Source organism: Zosterops lateralis, assembly GCF_965231275.1.
Source record: "Zosterops lateralis genome assembly, chromosome: 12".
Lineage (NCBI taxonomy): Eukaryota > Metazoa > Chordata > Aves > Passeriformes > Zosteropidae > Zosterops > Zosterops lateralis.
Window position 1 is genome coordinate 14,473,481 of NC_139772.1, and position 17,768 is coordinate 14,491,248.

Consider the following 17,768-nt stretch of genomic DNA (forward strand, 5'->3'; position numbering starts at 1 on the left):
GGCAGGAATAGAGCAAGTTCAGGTGGGTGCCACAGTCCCCATCTGGTCCCACACTCGCAGCCTCCATCACCACCAAGCCCTTCTGTAAAGACAGGATTAGCCTTTGTTTGGACTCTCTTTTACTCCTACAGTAAAGCATACACTGAACTTACTACATATTAAACAGCAAAAAACAGCTACCTAGAACTAAATAGCTCTTTAAAAATTCAAGTTACCACATCTTTTTTTTTTTAAGATCCAGTATGACATCAAGTTAAACTATACAGTATTTTTAATGAATTTTAACAAACTGCTTTAAAAAAAGGTAAAACAAAACAAAACAAAAAAAAAAAAAAAGAGGAAAAAGAAACAGATGGAAAACTTGGTAGGAAGTTCTACATCTTTGAGGCAGCACAAAGTAAGATAACCATCATGGGTCCCTCTTTCTTGGGCAGCAGAGAGCACAGTCTGCTTTAATCTCCTTTAAGTTCCAGATGAAGAAGGCTCAGGCCCAGGGTCTACCCTGTCACTGCACCATCCCAGCCCCCGAAAATGAACTCTGTTCTCCCTGACCATGCTGGAAATGGAAAACTACAGCCTTTCTCCACCTTTCAGACAAGCGTCCCCCAACAGAGATGCAGGCCCAGTCCAATCCTCTGCAAGGTTAATCTGTCTACACTTGCCATGGACAACAGTTACTAACCTTGTCCTAATCACTTGTGCAGCACATGGGCAACTTACTGGCTGCTGCTGACTACAACCTCACAAGAGCACCAGCCAACACCACAGAAGAGCTGAGGCTGGCAGGGATCTCTGAAGACCATCAGGTCCAACTCCTTGCTTGCACAGGGTTAGCTACAGCAGGACCACATCCAGTCAGGGACCAAACATCTCCATAAATGGATACTTTACATCTTAGTATCTCCACAGAGAGAGAGGGAAAGACTGGGGGACAGACAACCTAGTAGGCACATCTTCAACCTTCAAGGCATCTAACTGACATATAATGGATCTCTTGGCCATGAGAAGCCAGCAAATTTCTGCAGAGGAAAACACCTGAGGCTGCATCAACCTTGCTAGGGGAGATTTATTTTTAAGTGATGTTTACAAGTGTGCAAAACCTGAAAAAATACAGACGAGGTAAAGAAAGGGCAAAGGGGTAAAACAGGACTTCTGCAAGAGGGGAAAAAATAGACTTCTCCTTTACCCACTGCTAACTGTGCCCTCCCCATGGAGCCAAACCTGCAGTCCAGAAAGGATTCTCCTGGCTTGCTCTGGTTCCTCCAGCAAATCAGGCACCAAGCCCCTGGCATGTGCCGTGGGTTACTGCTGGCCATGGCAACACCTCTGCAGTTGTAGGTTATTGTAGTGCTCATCTCACCCGTTAGTGTTGGAGCTGTGACAGCCCTTTGCCTGACCCTGCTGGAGGTACCACTATCAGCCCAAGGGGTGCTCAAGGCGCTGGAGGCAAGGCTCAGCAGGAGGGCTGGGTCCCTTGGGAACCAGCTCTTGAATGGCAGGCTTTTGGTCGGGAGCAGGGTATGAATGCTGTAACAGAATCATGGAACTGTTAGGGCTGGAAGGACCTTTGGAGATCACCTAGTCCAAACCCTCTGCTAAGTTAGGGTCACCTAAAGCAGGTTACACAGAAATATGTCCAGGTGGGTTTCGAATGTCTCCAGAGAGGGAGAATCCATGAACTCCTCCTGGGCAGACTGTCCCAGTGCTCCTTGCCATGCTTTCTGGGAGCAGCACAGTGCTTCCTACAGTTCCCTGTGCAGCTGGCAGGGACAAGGGGCAGGCAGGCTCACTCAGAACCCTTGCAGAGTGTGACAGCCAGCAACTGCAAAAGCAGCAATGCCAAAGTGCTTTTTGGAGCTCTGAAGCCCCATGGCTTTTCCCTTTCAACACTCTAGAAGGAGGGAGAGCAAGGGAGGTTGGGGCACTCAATCAACACTAATGATCTGAAATGGTGCCCTCAAGTGAGCCTGGACCAAGCTGGGAGACCCCAGCAGCAGAAACCTGCTTTTTCCATGCCAAGCAGCACACCCTGGGAGAAGGGAGGGCTGGCTCTGCCTTGCTCCTAAACCCTCTCCAGGAGGAGAGACACCCAACCCTCCCCACCAACCCTGCCAGGCAGGGCAGGGGAAAAAGGCTACACGCAAAGAGCTGGTGCCTGCAACAGACAGCTGAGCTCCCAGGACTGGAACTGCAGGTACAGCATGAACTACAGTCCAGGGAACACCAGGCATCTACAGGCATAGTTTCCTCTCTGCACCTCCCTCCTTCCTTTCCACCCCTTTGAGATGTTCACGTCGTCTGTTGCTACTTTGATACAGGTGGCATATCAACCACTGAGGCCAGAGGAAAGTTCACCTGCCCACACACTGTACCCCCCTTTTCCCCACACTCCCTGGAGGTTGCCAACGAGCGAGGAGAGGGAAGGGAAGGCCGAGGCTCAGGAGTGTCCCATGCAAGCTTGAAAGCCACCACGGGGCGGGAGGCTCACGGCAAGCAGGCAGCCACCTGGTAGGCACCCTCAGCCGTGTGCTGCACGCTGTGCTCCTGCAGCAGGCCCAAGTCCAGGAACCGTTCCCCGCACCACATGCACTTGTACTGCTGCTCCCGGGCGTGCACGCTGTGGTGCTTGTTGAGGTGCTCGCGCTGCTTGAAGGCCTTCTCGCAGGAGGAGCACTTGTAGGGCTTCTCGCCCGTGTGCACGCGCCGGTGGCGCTGCAGGTCTGAGGCGTACTTGAACCGCTTTTCACAGTCGGGGCACTTGAGGGGCTTCTCACGGGCCGGGTCGCAGCGGTGCTGCACGAACTCTGAGGAGGAGAAGAAACGTCTCTCGCAGAGCGTGCACTTGAGCGGCTTCTCGGCGCAGTGGGCCAGCTGGTGCTTCTGCAGGGCCGAGGCCCGCTTGTAGGACTTGTTGCACACCGCGCACTTGAAGGGCCGCTCCGCGTTCTGCACACACTTGTGCCGCAGCAGCTCCGAGGACTGGTTGAAGCCTTTCTGGCACACGTTGCACTTGAAGAGGTTCTCTATGCCGTGCACGTGCTGGTGGTACACCAAGTGCGAGGGCTGCACGAAGCCCTTCTCGCACAGGTTGCACTTGAAGCGCTCCTCGGCCTTGTGCGTGCGGCGGTGGCGCATGAGCGCGTACTGCTGCTTGAAGCTCATCTGGCACAGGTCGCACTTGAAGGGCCGCTCCTCGCTGTGCGTGCGCTCGTGCTGCCGCAGGTCCGACGGGCGCTTGAAGGCCTTCTGACACTCCCCGCAGCGGAAGGGCCGCTCCCCGCTGGGCGTGCAGGGGTGCTGCAGCAGCTCCGAGGACTCCTTGAAGTGCAGCTCGCAGACGTTGCACTTGAAGAGGTGCTCCCCCGAGTGCGCGTACATGTGGCGCACCAGGTGGGAGCGGTGCTTGAAGGTCTTCTCGCACACCGTGCACTTGTAGGGCCGCTCCGAGCTGTGCGTCCGTTTGTGGTGCACCAGGTGGGAGGACTGGCTGAAGCTCTTGTCGCACAGCGTGCACTTGTACGGCTTCTCACCCGTGTGGATGCGCTCGTGCCGGGACAGCTCCGAGAGGTGCTTGAAGGTTTTCTGGCAGATGGAGCAGCTGTAGGGCTTCTCTGAGGGGTCGAGAGGCTGCGAATGCTCTACCTCGGGAGGCTTGTAGGTCTTCTCACAGATAGAGCACTTCATGGCATTGCCGTTGTGGACGTTGTGGTGCTGCGCCAGCGAGGTCAGGAGGGAGAAGCCCATCTTGCAAACCCCGCACACAAAGGGCTTCTGCTCCACCTGGATACACTGGTGTTCGAGGAGGTCGGTGGCCTGGTGGAAGATCTTCAGGCACTGGGTACACTGGAAAGAGCGGTCATGGCCTGGCAAGCACTGGTGCTCGTGGGGGTTGGAGAGGTGAGCGAGGTCATGGCCACACACGCCGCACTTGTGGGATGGCTCTCCAGCCTGGATGGGGGCGTGCTGGTGGTGCTGCAGTCCGGGGTCCGGCTGGAGCAGGATGCCGTACACGGCACAGCCCAAGGGGTTGTCAGCAGTGCTGGGAGGGATGGAGTGCTCTGGGAGGGCGGCTGCCCCAGCGTGGTGCTGCTGCGGTGGCGGCGGCTGCTGTGGTTGCTGCTGTTGCTGCTGCCAGCTTTCTGACATGCTTGGGAAAAAAAAATGGGATTTCAGCAGTGATAGCTTCAGCTTCCCGGTTGAAAGGGTTCAAGTAAAAGCAAAACCAAAAGATTCTGAGATCCTGATTCCCTGTAATTGATCCCCTGAAGCTGAGACCAGAAAATCCAGCCCACAGCCAGGATCCTGGGAGGAAAAGAGATGAAGAGACTCCAGAGCCTCCTCCTTAGACCAGCACAAGTTCTTTATGGACTGATTTAGTCTGGCTTTTCCTTCTCTTGGACAAAAGAACAGGAGGCAGAGGCAAGTGCCTTGAAGACAAGAGGAGGCCCTTCTCCGTGCTGGCTGCAATGTGATCACACTTGGGAAGGGCGCAGGAAGCAACCCAGGGAGCAGCTCTCTCTGCAAGAAAGAACACAGCTCATGTCAGATCTCAGAAGAAATGTGGGCAATTCTCTATCAACTTTCCCCATGGCTCTCTTTGAAAACTCTCCTGCATCCCTGCACAGCTACCAGGAAGCCAGTTGCTGCTGTGCAAAGGGCCTAGGACAGGGTGTTCTCAGCCTGGAAAGGGCTGGGCTCTGCTCACAGCTAGGCACATGTTTGGGTGTTGTGCCCTCACGAGAGGCAGCACAATATCCAGGGCCCACTCAGCTTAGCCTCGAGTGGGTCACTGGATCTCCAGCACTGCTGTGGCACTGTCCCAGAACACTGGGGCACAGGCTGTGCCCCAAACACCGTGCAGTCAAGAAGCTACTGGGTTAGATTTTACAGGTGTCAATGCAGATCCTAACCTGATCCCACCCCAGCTGAAACAGCTCTGTGAAATGGTTCTGCTCCACCTGCAGCTTGGATATTGAGCCCATTACGTTAAGGGATGTATGCAAAGCATTTCCCCCTCTCTGGGCAGCGCTTGTAGACTGGAAGAGCCAGAGAGCTCAGGAGAAGATTTGCCCTCAGTGCTGTCTATCCTCAGACAAAACACAGAACCCACAGGGATCACTCTGTGAAGATAAAAGAGGAGTTAAAGCAGTGGCTTAGCTGAACCTCCTACCAAACCACAGAATAGAAGTACACTGAAGCCAAACAACCTATGCCAGAGCTGTAGCCTGGCCTTGCTACAGAGCACCAACAGGCTTGTGCTCACTGAAAAGTTCCAGTCTTTCTAGAGATGTCCAATAAAACCCAGCACCAACTTCAAGAAGAGTAAGACCCACCAGTGAGCAGCAGACAGCAGCAGTGTCAACACACCTCAAGAGGGAAGAAGGTGCAAGCCCTGGCGAGCAGCAGCCACCAACACTCCCGGGCCTTGAGCCCTCAGCCCCATAAGAGCACTTCCATGTCTGTGTCAAACCACCTGCCCCCAGGGTAAGGAAATCCTTGGTCTACCATGAGAATGTTCTTTATGTCTAGAACTAAGCAATAAAGAGCACCAGAGAATCTCACTTAACAGCATCCCCACCAGCACTCAGTTCAGACTGGGTTGAGCCCCACAGCTCAGGTAGTGCTGGACCCATCTCTGACTTCATTATTTTGTGCTCCAGCAGAGTTTTGGCAGTAAAGCCCCCAGAGGCCCCACCACAGCCCTGCCGGCAGGCAGGATGCCCTCCTTCTCCTACAGAGCTCACCGTGACGAAGCGAGGGCTCGCAGTGACGGTCCCCGCACCTGGACCCGGGCTCGGCGGGACACCAAACTTCAGCCCAGCCCGGGCGCCGCCTTCCCCCGCACACACCGCGAACCGCGGCAGGATGAACCACCCCACCGGCGACGCATCCCGGCCTAACGGGGAGGGAAGGCTGTGCCCCTCGCAGGGAAGAGCGATACCAACCTTGGCTCACCGAGGGCTCTGCGCGGGGACCCGCGTCGGCGCCAGCTCCAGCCTAACTCATCCCTCCGTGGGAGGTGGGAAGCGACAACCATTTAGGGAGCGCGGTCGGGAGCGCAGAGGTACTTTCAAACTGGCGAGGCGGCCTGCTCGGCATGGCCCGGCCGCTCCCGCCGGGCCGGGGCCGCCTCAGGGCCGCGGGGCGCGGGGCCGGCCGGGGAGCTCGCAGGCCGCCAGCAGCCGCCGCCGCCGCAGCCCGCGGCCAGGCCCGGCCCGCCGCCCGCCGCTCCCCATCGGGCGGCCCCGCCGGCAGCGCGGGGACGGCGCCCCGAGGCCTTCCCCGCCGCCGCGCCGGGAGGCCCCGCGCCGGGGTCGGGTGTGAGGGGTCGCTGCCCGCCCGGGGCCGCCCCCGCCCCGGCGAGGCGCACACAAAGGGCGGCGGCGGCGGCCGGGCCGCTCACCTGCGGCGGGAGGAGGCCTCGCCGGCGGCAGGGCCGCGGCCTGCGCGCTGCGCCCGAGCCCCGCGCTGGCGTGGAGGCGGGAGCCGGGAGGGAGGAAGGCAGGGAGGGAGGGAAGGGAGCGGGCGGCGGGCGGGAGCGCAGCGCAGGGAGCGGAGCGGAGCGGGCCGGGCCGGGGCGGCCGCGGCGGCGGCGGAGGAGGCGGGGCGGGCGCGGCGGGTGCTGCCCCCTGCCGGGTCGCGCCGGAAACTGCGCGGCCGCCGCCACCGGGGACCGGCCTGGCCCGTGCCGGCGGTGGCGCGGCCATGAGCGCCGCGCTGGTGGGGTACAGCAGCTCCGAGGAGGAGCAGGAGCAGGAGGAGGAAGGGGAGAGCCGAGGCGGCGGCGCGCAGGGGCCCCCCGGGGCCAGGTGGGTGCGGCGGGGTGGTGGCGGCTGGAGCGCGCGGCCTTCCTCCCGCTCCTCCTCCTCCTCCTCCTCCTCGTTCTCACCCCGCTCCGGTCCCGCAGCGCCGGCCGCCCCCGCCTGCCCGCGCCCGCCGGGCTGCCCGGAGACCCGGACCCGGAGGAGGCCGTGAGCGATGACAGCGCCCGGCACGGCGGCCGCGTGCGCGGCTTCCCGCACGAGCGGGGCAACTGGGCCACGCACGTCTACCTGCCCTGTAGGTACCGGGCCGGGCCGGGGCCGGGGCGGGACCGGGGCACGGCGGGACGGAACTCAGCCCCTGCGCCCCACGGACCCGCCGGGGACGCGCGGCCAGCGCTCCTCTGGCGGCCCTGACGGCACTGCCCCGCAGACACGGCCCAGGAGGAATTCCTGGAGCTGCTAGAGCTGCTGGTGTCCCAGGCCCGCACCTACGTGCCGTCGCTGGCTGCCATGGAGGAGTTCCACCTGAGCCTGTCGCAGTGCGTGGTGCTGCGCTACCACTGGATAGAGCCCTTCGTTCGCTCCCTCCGGGAGCGCCTGGCCGCCTTCCACAGGTGGGTTTGGCTCCCCACGCCCCTGCTCTGCCCTCGGGGTCCGTGTTTTGCCAACATCCACGCCCTGAGGTGTCCCTGGCAGCTGGTGCTGGCAGAACATTAAAGCCCTGGAGATTTTTCCTTACTGCCTCGGGATCTGGCACCAGATGTGTCAGGTTTTGGCTTTCCAGGATCAGACCGGAGCTGTGCCATCCCCTAAACATGGATAGTTTTGTTGCTTACATCTGGCTCAGGCACCAGCTGAGTATCAATTGTTTCGGGGCTTCTATCACTGTCCAGGCTTTGGAGGGCTGGAAATGGGAGGGGAATTAATTCATTTGAGCCCCCAAAGGTTCTGGTTGCACCAGTTTGGTGCAATTGAAGCATACATTTCCCTGTATCTTTCCATGGCTTGGTAACAATCCTGGCCCCTCCTCATCTTCCCTCCCCTTTATTTTATTTTTTTCCCCCCGGCAGCTGAAATAGGATCTTTCTTATTTCAGATTCTTCTGTGTGGCTGACCAAGTGAAGGTTTACACCAACCAGAACAAAACCAGGTGAGTGCACAGTGGAGCAGCCTGCCTGCCCCAGGAGAGGTCTGAGCAAGGTGCTCAGTGGATGGGAAGCATCACCCTGCCTGTCCCACAGTTGGGCTGTGTGACAGCACAGTATGTGATCACCTCCAGATCATCTCCAGACATTTCACACCTTTCCGCAGCCATCTGTACAAGTTTTTAGCTTTGGCAGTGATTCTCTGCAAGCCTTTGGTGTCATTAGCCGGCGTGCACAGCCTGGGGCGAGCAGAGTGGGACCACCTCTTTTGGCAGCAGTGCCAGTCGTGAAATTGTAGTGCAGGTCTTCCAAGAGCTGGAGAGAAATAGCTGAGATGGTGCTAATTCTCCTGGGCGTCAGCTCAGAAGCCTGATTCCAACAGAATGCAATTAAGTTTTTTTGAATGTCAAAGAAAAGGTGATTAAAATTGCAAAAAGTTGCTGAGTCTGGTGGGAAAGGCAGCCCAAGATAGTCATGGGTAGGAAAAAGTGGAAATGGAACCTGGGTGACATTTAAATCTTCTGCTTCCCTCCTGAAGGGGAAGAAATGATGACTCCAGATGACTCTAGAAAGTGTCATCCCGACAGTCCTGGAGGAGGTGCTGACCTCTTTGTCATGTCTCTCCAGCTTGGTACTTCCCATTCCCTTCTTCCTCTCACACTGTAAAACCTCTCCAGCAACTTCCACTTTTTTAATGCAGCTCCTTGCATGACCGTGGCACTCTGCTGAAATTCCCATCCCGTGCATCTTTTGCCTGGAAAATTAATTTTCATGTCCCAAAAGGTACTGAGTTAATCTAGTATATCTACGTGGTTTATCATCCAGTCCTGCTTCTCTCTGCTACCACATCTGCTTTTCTTCAGAATACAGTCATCATGCCTGGATGCTTAAACCTGACATTCCTCAGATTTTCTTGTGTTAGGGAGTAGGGAACTTGCCCAGTAGGAATGCAGGGCTAACTGTTCTTACACCTGTGCTTTCTGCAGTATGAAAGGGTGCTTGCTGTCTCTCCTTGCCTTTCTTTAGGACCTTTATTGGCTTGGAGGTCTCTGCTGGGCATTTCCAGTTGCTGGAGCTGGTCTCAGAGGTGGATGGAGTTCTAGAGGAATTTGACCTTCCCACATTCTACAAGGTGAGGCGTTTCCTGCTTACTTCCCTGCCAGTCTGGACATGCCGGCTGGTTCCCTGTAAGATGTTCACTCAAATAAACAGGAGCCAGTTGCAGTGGCTGCCCTGCTGTGCATGGAAGCAGGGTTGTCCTAGGATAGAATGGGCACTGTGGGAATGAGGACAATCCTTGTGTCTTTGCCTTGAGCAGCTTTCTTGTGCATTAGTCCAGCCTTGTTGCTTAGCACTAGCTTTGGGAACAGGTTTGGGATTTTGAAGGGCCAGGCCCCAGTTTGTCTGTCTCCAGAGCCGAGCAGGAAGCTCATGAGGGTTGTTCAGAAGTGACCCATGTACCTGCTCCAGGACCAGTGCTGAGAGATTTTCCCACAGCTGTAGAGTTGAGCCCAGGGAGGCTGGGAACCAGGTAGCCTTGCCCACTGATGTCCTGAAGGGCTGGGAAGCCCAGGACTCCTCTTGCCTCCAGCACTGTCCATATCAGCTCTGCAGCTGTTGAGTTGGCAGAGGGGATTCCCAGCTCTGGGATCCTCCAGCCTCTGTGATCCCAGACAGGGCAGCAGCATCATGCCAGATCTCCCACTGTGGCTCTGTGCATGGAGCAAAGCCTCCTTTAGCCCTCTCATTCTTATCCCTGTTTTGTCTTCAGGATCCATCGTTCCACATCAGCTTGGCCTGGTGCGTGGGGGACCTGTCTGGCAGGCTGGAAGGGCAGTGTCTGCGGGAGCTCCAGGTGTGTCCCCAGCTGGTGTGGAGAGCAGGGGGAGGGCACAGCTGGAGTCCAGCCATATCTCCCTGCCAGGGGTGGAGAATGGGAAATTCTCTTCACTGAGGAGGACAAACCTCACTGGGCTGAAAGATGAGAAGCTTTTGGGGGGAGCATGAGTTAAATCACCCTCCCGAGGGAAGTCAGAGGCTTCCAGCTGCAAAGAGCTTCATCTGTGACTTGCTTCAGAGAGGGAGCTGCCGACTCCATCCTCTGGCAGATCCACCCTCCTGGTACTGACTCCTGCCTCTGTTTTCCAGGACATTGTGGATGGGTTTGAGGAGTCAGCATTCCTGCTGCGTATCCAATGGGAGCAAATCCGCTGCAAGTCAGGGAACAAGTACTTCTCCTTCCCCTTGAGGTAGGGGCGAGTGGGGCTGTGCATTTTGGAGGCTCGAAGACCATTGTGTGGCACAGCTCTGGGTGGTGTGGGCTGTCACGCACCTCCACGCTCTTCTTGCCTGCTCAGCGTCTCTGCGGTGTTTGTGGCCTCGAGTCAGGCCACTTCCAGTTTGAGCTGCTGGCTGAAGAAAAGTGTGTTTGTAGCAGATTTCATCCTCGCTGCTGGATGTGCTGCAGTCAGCACTGGCGATTCCAGACATCCCACGGTCGCTAATTCTGCTGATTTTTTTGAAAAAAGAAAAAAAAAAAATCTTCAAAAGCCATAGATGCCTTATGGGAAGGAGGAAGAAGGTAGCGTGGGAAGCTGCTACTAAAGGGAGAGTGTCTCACACAGTGGGAAGTAGCACTGCCAGATTGTTGGGAGGCTTTGGACATGTTTTGAGTAGCAAAAAACAAGGGCATGGAGCTCTATCCTCTTCCCTGAGTGTTTTCTTACTGTAAGCCAGCTCGGACAAGCTCCTGAGTCATGTTGTGTCCCTCTCACACTGCTGCTGCCTCTGCAGAGACATTTCAGTGTCTGATCCTTTTGCCAAACAACAAGAGCTTGGTGCCAGGTGTGGGTGAGCCCTGGAATGGACAGTGTCAGTATTTTCCTGAGCAGGGAGGGCAGTGCCCACAGGTGAGTCAAGGGGTGGTGGCTCCTGCCCAGCCTCCACACTTTTTCCCTGTGTGATCAGCACCCTAGGTGGATGATGACCCAGGGGATCGCAGGCTGGACATTGTCCCTTGGGAGAAGCTCCTTTTTAATCCTTTTGTTCCTGCGGGTTGTTCAGCTGCAGCCTCTCAGGTAGTTGGAACAGGGTGCTGATGTGATGCCCTGAATCTTTTATTCCATGTCTGTCCAGGACTTCTGAGCAGTAAAAGTCTGTCTCCTGGTGTCATAAAATTGTGTCTGTGTGTATTTCAGCTGTTTCCTTTTAGACTCACACAACTCCTGCAGGCTTCACGTGAGGCCATATCTGTAAGTGCTCCTGTGAGCTCCGTGCTGCCTGTCCTGGCACACGAGAGTGGCTTTGTCTATGGGAGCATCTCCATACAGTTGGGATTTGTGTCCCTGGGAGCATCGCAGCCAGTTGCTGCTGCCAGCAGCCTTTTGAAGCCCTTAACAAAAAATCTATTAAGTCTTTAGCCAGTTAGTTTCCGGGATGGGGATCTGCAAGATAAGTTTCTTTTGGGGGAAGGAAAAACAAACAAAGGTAGAGATATATTTAGCCCCTGGGGACTTCAGTGAAACCGGTTTCTCTCAGGTTAATGCTCAACCACCAGCCCCAGCAGGGCCTGGCACAGCACCCAGTTGTGTAACACCGGGTGTCAGAGACCCTCGGGACAGGGAACAATGGCTGCGGGGGCAGAGCCGGGGGATGTGGCGGCTGCCGGCGATGCCCGGGCGGGCGGGGCGCGGTGCGGGGCTGTGCCCGGGGCGGGGGGCTGTCTGTGCCCGGGGGGCTGTGCCCGGGGCGGGGGCTGTGCCCGGGGCGGGGGCTGTGCCGTGCCCGGGGGGCTGTGCCGGGGGCAGGGGGCTGTCTGTGCCCGGGGGGCTGTGCCCGGGGCGGGGGGCTGTGCCGTGCCCGGGGGGCTGTGCCCCATGCCGGGGCTGTCTGTGCCCGGGGGGCTGTGCCGTGCCCGGGGGGCTGTGCCCTGCCCGCGCACACACGTGCGGGGGGGCGGCCCCGGCCCCGGCCCTGCCCGGCCCCGCCCCCGCCGCGGCCCCGCCCCGCCCGCTCCCACCGCTCCCCGCCGCCGCCGCTGCCGCGCCCGCCTTCCGTCCCCCGCTCCGGTGCTCCCGGCGGCGGGCAGAGCGCGGCAGGGCAGCCGAGCGGAGCCGAGCGGAGCCGGGCCCCGCCGCCCCGGGCACAGCCCCCCGCCCATGTGCCGCGCGCCGTCGTCCTGACCTCACGCACAAAAGGCGGGCCGAGAGGCGACGGGCCGCGCCTGGCAGCGCCGCCCATGCACCGTGCGCAGCCCCCCGCGGCGGCTCGGCCCCGGGCCATGAGGGCGGCGTAGCTCCGACACCGCCGCGCTCGGCCCGGCCCGGCCCGGCCCGGCCCAGCGCGGCCGGGGGCAGCCGCGACCCGGCGGCGGCGCGGAATGGCAGGAGGGGCCGGCGCCCCCTGGCGGGCGGGCGGGCGCCTCCCGCCGCTCGTGGTGCTGCTGGCGCTGCTGGCGCTGCTGGCGGCGGCGGCGGGCGAGGACATCAACGCCGAGGTGAGCCACGGGCCCGGGGCTGGGCACCCACCGCCGCTCCGCCACCTGCGGGCCCGCTGCAGGTGCAGGCGGGGCGGGGAACGGGGGGGGTCCGGGTCGCCCCCGGGGGTGGCGGGCAGCGGGCGCGGGGTGTGGGGTGTGGGGAGGAAGCGCTTTGTGCCCGGCAGGGAAGGGGGTGAAAGGGCTTTTGATAAAGGCTCTGCTCCACCACCCCGCCGGGGGAAGGGGAGTGGGGGTAGAAAAAATTAATAGATTTAATGTTGTTAGCAATTAAAATGTTAAGCTATTTTTGAAAAAAAAAAGGAAAAAGATAGGAAAAGGATTGGAGAACTTGGAGAAGTCTTGGAAAAGGAAAAAGACTTGGAAGAGGAATAAGATTTGGAAAAGGAAAAAGACTTGGAAGAGGAATAAGACTTGGAAAAGGAAAAAGAATTGGAAAGAATTTAGAAGAAAAGTTTTAAAGATTAAAAGGAAAACCCCCCTAATTTGGAAAATAAAAATGAAGAATAAGAGCAAAAAAGAAAGTTACAAAAGAGTAATAATAAAGATAAAAATAAAATGCAATTAAAGCAGACAAGAGGAGGCGGAGGCTGGGGCAGGAAGGAAGAGACCCGGCGCGCCCCGGCACCCTCCTGCCCCCCGCCCTGGGGCTGCAGCCCCGCAGGACAGAAGCCCCATTGTGGCTGCAGGCCGGGGTGGGGGTCCCAGGCTTCACATCCCTCAGCAGCTCCCAGGGGACGCCTCCAGAGGAGGATGGGGACAGGCAGCCCGCAGGCAGCTTGGCCTCCTGCCAGCTGCCTTGTCCCTGGAGTCAGGGCATCCGGCAGCAGCCCCCCGAGATCACCGTGTCCTGCACCTTTCAGGGCAGCGCAGGGACCCTGTGCCCTGCTGCCGCACCGCTGCTGCTCAGGGGTGGCATTTGCCACTGGCAGCTGGCACTGACCCCCGTGAAGGGACACGGGGCTGGGGTACAGTGAGGCAGGGGGATGGATCCTTCCCCACTGGGTGTTGGGGAGCTGCAGGTCCCTGCCGGGGCTGATGCGTGGCTCTCCCGGCACAGGCATGGCTGCGGCTCTACGGGTACCTGCCGCAGCCCAGCCGCCGGATGTCCACCATGCGCTCGGCTCAGACCTTCTCTGCTGCGCTCGCCGAGATGCAGAAGTTCTATGGCATCACCGTCACCGGCGTCCTGGACGAGGAGACCAAGGCGTGAGTTTCTCCATTGTCCCCTTGCTCGAGCAGATGGCATCTCCGCTCTCAGGTTCTGTGGTTTTCTCTGACAGCCCCAGGGCTCTGCCAGCACCTGGAAAAGTGGGTCCCCCTCAGGAGCTGAATCTCCCCTTTTGGAGGCTGCACCTCTGCAGATAGGATATCGTCCCTGCTGTCTGTGGGTGCTGTAACCCCTCAGGGACCTTGGCTGTGGTGTGCTGAGCCCTGGCTCGGTGTCCTCCTGGCAGGTGGATGAAACGTCCCCGCTGTGGGGTCCCGGATCAGTTTGGAGCGCGGATGAAGTCCAACATGCGTCGGAAGCGGTACGCGCTGACAGGGCGGCGTTGGAGCCAGAACCACCTCACCTTCAGGTACAACACTGCCAGGGATTCCCTCCCCACAGCCCATGGAGAGCCCTGGATCCCCTTAGGGAACGAGTGCTGCTCCAGGCCTTCTCTAGTGAATTCTGTATCCCCAGCATCCAAAACTACACGGAGAAGCTAGGTCGGTACCATTCACACGAGGCTGTCCGACAAGCTTTCCGGGTGTGGGAGCAAGCCACGCCGCTGGTTTTCCGGGAGGTGGCCTACGAGGACATCCGGCAGAAGAGGAAAAAGGAGGCTGACATCATGGTGCTCTTTGCCTCTGGATTCCATGGAGACAGCTCTCCCTTTGATGGCCTTGGGGGATTTTTGGCTCATGCCTATTTTCCCGGCCCTGGCATGGGGGGAGACACGCATTTTGACTTGGATGAGCCCTGGACACTGGAGAATGCAGATGTGTCTGGTGAGTTGAGGGCCAAGGAGGTGATAAAGGTGACCAGAGGAGCCTGGTGGCCTTCTGGGCTGGAGGAGGGGGCTGTGCTGGTGTGGACAGGCGCGGCAGGGAGAGCAGGTCCACCATGGGTGATGCAGGCTGATTCCACTGGAGCACCCCTCTTGCTGGGTGCTGGGTCCAGGGGTCCACCTCATGCATCATGTCCTCCACCCTCTCTTGCTGATGGTGCCTCTCCATGCAGGGAACAACCTTTTCCTGGTGGCTGTGCACGAACTGGGGCACTCACTGGGCTTGGAGCACTCCAGCAACCCCAGTGCTATCATGGCCCCCTTCTACCAGTGGATGGACACGGAGAACTTCCAGCTGCCTGAGGATGACCTCAAGGGCATCCAGCAGCTCTACGGTGAGAAGCTGGTTGGGGGATAATCCCAGAGGTGGGATTCTGGGCATGTATGTGGGGAAACTGAGGTACAGATGCTGCTGGTCTGCATCACCACCTCCCTTCTCTCATCTGCTCAATCCAGGTACCGCAGATGGGCACCCTCAGCCCACCAAGCCTTTGCCCACCGTGACACCCCGAAGACCTGGCAGGCCAGACCAGAGACCCCCTAAACCTCCCCCTCCGGGGAAACCAGAGCGACCACCCAAACCTGGCAGCCCAGACCGACCTGACCAGTATGGCCCTGACATCTGCGATGGGGACTTTGACACGGTGGCGGTGCTGCGTGGGGAGATGTTTGTATTCAAGGTACCTGCCAGGACCCCGTCCTGCCCCTTCCTTGGGTCTGTGGGTGGGAGAGTCTCTAAGCAAGGTGACTGTGTCCCTGTGTCTTCCCCATCCTCTGCCAACACTGTTTCTTTCCAGGGCCGGTGGTTTTGGAGGGTCCGGCACAACCGGGTGCTGGACAACTACCCCATGCCCATCGGACACTTCTGGCGGGGCCTCCCCGGGGACATTGATGCTGCCTACGAGAGGCATGACGGGAAGTTCGTCTTCTTTAAAGGTGAGCAGGGAAGCTGGATGGGAGGGCTGAGATGGAAGTGAGACTCCAGTGCTTCCCACAAAGCTGCTGAGAGCTGGTTGGCTTCATGCCATCCTGACCCACCTCCCCAGCTAGAGCTGCTGTGTGATCCCAAGGGGTTGGGGTGGCCCCAAGTATCTACCACTATCGCTCTCCATTTGTGCACCTGCCACAGTAGCTGGGCAGGACCTTCTCATCCTTCTTCTCAAACTCTTTGCCCTCTAGGTGACCGGTACTGGCTCTTCCGAGAAGCCAACCTGGAGCCTGGGTACCCGCAGCCCTTGGTCACCTATGGGCAGGGCATCCCCTATGACAGCATTGACACGGCCGTCTGGTGGGAACCCACAGGACACACCTTCTTCTTCCGTGGGGACAGGTGAGTGTCTGTGGGGTTCTCCCTGCTCTGCTGCCTCCTGGCCCCTGTCAGGGGGACAGTGTTGGGCAGTGGGGACCCCTGTGCTCCTCACCTACTCCCTGCCTTCCTCTCCCCAGATACTGGCGCTTTAACGAGGACACACGCTCGGTGGACCCTGGGTACCCAAAGCCCATCTCTGTCTGGGTGGGCATCCCTCCCTCGCCCAAGGGAGCCTTCCTCAGCCCAGATGCCTGTAAGTAGAGGAGCGGGGTGGGTGGTGGTGGTGGGGGTCTCAGGGATGAGATTATCCCTCTGATAGCCTGGCTGCATATGGGATGGACATGGGGAGAGCATCTGGGAGTCAGTGGTGAAACCCTTTCTGAAGGATTTCACCAGTCCTGGAGCCTAACCTGCTGTCTTGGGCATCTGCAGTGGTGCTCAGGTTCTACAGTGTTGTGTGCCCACTGACTTATGCCTTGTCTTCATCTTCTTTCCCCCAGCCTCCACATACTTCTACAGAGGCACTAAGTACTGGAAGTTCGACAATGAGCGTCTCAAGACAGAGCCAGGCTATCCCAAATCCATCCTACGGGACTTCATGGGCTGTCACATGGAGCTGGTCCCAGACCACAATCCCCGCTGGCCTGATGTGGACCGACCCCCCTTCAACCCCGATGGGGATGGGGGGACTGAAGGTGAGGAAGAGGAGGAGGAAGAGGAAGATGAGGATTACAGCGAGGGAGATGGCCAGCCAGGCAGGGACGTGGACGTGGTGGTGCAGATTGATGAGTACACACGCACCATGAGCGTGGTCATGGTGCTGGTGCTGCTGGTGCTGCTGCTCTGCATCCTGGGCCTCATCTATGTCATCGTCCAGATGCAGAGGAAGGGCGCACCCCGAATGCTCATGTACTGCAAGCGCTCCTTGCAGGAGTGGGTCTGACCCTGGCTCCCTCCCCAAACTGCCCCTGCCACCATGGTGCTAAGATGGACCTGACACCCCCTCCCCTTGACCCTCACCACGGCCTTGGCCCCTCTACCCCATTGTTGCTTGATGGCTCCAGCCTCAGAAAAGGGGGGATGCCCAACCTCCCCAGCCCCTCCAGAGCAGCCGGGCTGGGACCGGGGATAGTCATGGGGGGGCTGGAGGGCATCCAGGCCCTGCCTGCTCCCTAGTGCCTGTGCGTCCCCCTAGCCACCCCTCCGGCTGCCACCCATCACGTGCCTGCATCTGCCATGGGTCCCTGCAGGGTCCTTTCCTCCTGAGTGAGCTCACTGCAGCTTGGGTGGTGAGTGAGCTGGGGGCTGCTCACAAGTGCTGCAGGCTGGCAGGTCTCAGCCGCTGGCACCTGCAGTGGTGGGGAAGGGAGGGCTGAGCTCATGGCTGTGTTTCCTGTTGAATTGCGGGGGATTACAGGGATGTGGTGCCTAAAGACAGTGTGAGTTGGGAGATGCCACCTCTGCAGCCCTACTGGGGCTCAGCTCAGTCTGGGCCCTGCTGCTGCCACCGTGGGATGAAGCCCTGGGGCACGTGGCCCTGTGGGCAGGGCAGTGGGCACGGCCGCCTTGTATGTCCATTAAACGGGTCGGGTGTGTGGAGAGCTTTGGTGCCATTGTCCTTCCTGCCGTGGGGCTGCCCTGGGAGGGATTGGGCAAATTTCATGATAAAGGGGCTCATCTGGAGGGTTGCCCTGCATGGCACCCCCAGGGGACAGGGTGCCATGCTAGGGAATGCAGGGAAGGGGCCAGCATGGCCACTGATGTCCCTGCAGCAGTCCCTGCCCTGGGGCTGCCACTTTAGGGGGTCAGCTAAAGCAGCCCCCCCACCCCCACCAGTGGACAGAGCGGCCTTTCAGCAGCTCCCATGGCAGTGACAAGGGCCTCGCTGGGAACACAGGGTGCCTTGTTCTCCCCCAGCCAGCACTGCTCTTCAGCCCTGGGCAGCCGCCTCCCTTCCCTGTGCAGGGGCCAGCAGCAGCTGGGGGACCCTCCTAGAGCCAC

At 59.1% G+C, this 17,768-nt stretch overlaps 3 protein-coding genes across 3 annotated transcripts; 2 read left to right on the top strand and 1 right to left on the bottom strand.

Moving 5' to 3' along the window:
• Positions 1 to 253: 253 nt before the first annotated feature.
• Positions 254 to 6,080, bottom strand: ZNF319 (zinc finger protein 319). Its single transcript, XM_083870444.1, has 2 exons — positions 5,946 to 6,080; positions 254 to 4,518 (listed from the first exon to the last, which is right to left on the bottom strand). Exon 2 carries the CDS (start codon positions 4,144 to 4,146, stop codon positions 2,485 to 2,487), a length of 1,662 nt encoding a protein of 553 aa, XP_083726570.1. The 5' UTR covers positions 4,147 to 4,518; positions 5,946 to 6,080; the 3' UTR covers positions 254 to 2,484.
• A 576-nt stretch (positions 6,081 to 6,656) lies between these two features.
• On the top strand, positions 6,657 to 11,071 carry USB1 (U6 snRNA biogenesis phosphodiesterase 1). Its single transcript, XM_083870327.1, has 7 exons — positions 6,657 to 6,809; positions 6,908 to 7,059; positions 7,195 to 7,378; positions 7,861 to 7,914; positions 8,936 to 9,041; positions 9,681 to 9,764; positions 10,058 to 11,071. The coding sequence occupies exons 1-7, from the start codon at positions 6,706 to 6,708 to the stop codon at positions 10,160 to 10,162; spliced, it is 789 nt and encodes a 262-aa protein (XP_083726453.1). The 5' UTR covers positions 6,657 to 6,705; the 3' UTR covers positions 10,163 to 11,071.
• Positions 11,072 to 12,287: 1,216 nt separating this feature from the next.
• MMP15 (matrix metallopeptidase 15) lies at positions 12,288 to 17,361 on the top strand (the record flags this gene model as incomplete). Its single annotated transcript, XM_083869889.1, has 10 exons — positions 12,288 to 12,404; positions 13,465 to 13,613; positions 13,862 to 13,984; positions 14,092 to 14,399; positions 14,632 to 14,793; positions 14,915 to 15,138; positions 15,256 to 15,394; positions 15,638 to 15,788; positions 15,905 to 16,020; positions 16,268 to 17,361. The coding sequence occupies 10 exons, from the start codon at positions 12,288 to 12,290 to the stop codon at positions 16,708 to 16,710; spliced, it is 1,932 nt and encodes a 643-aa protein (XP_083726015.1). The 3' UTR covers positions 16,711 to 17,361.
• Between the last annotated feature and the right edge of the window lie 407 nt (positions 17,362 to 17,768).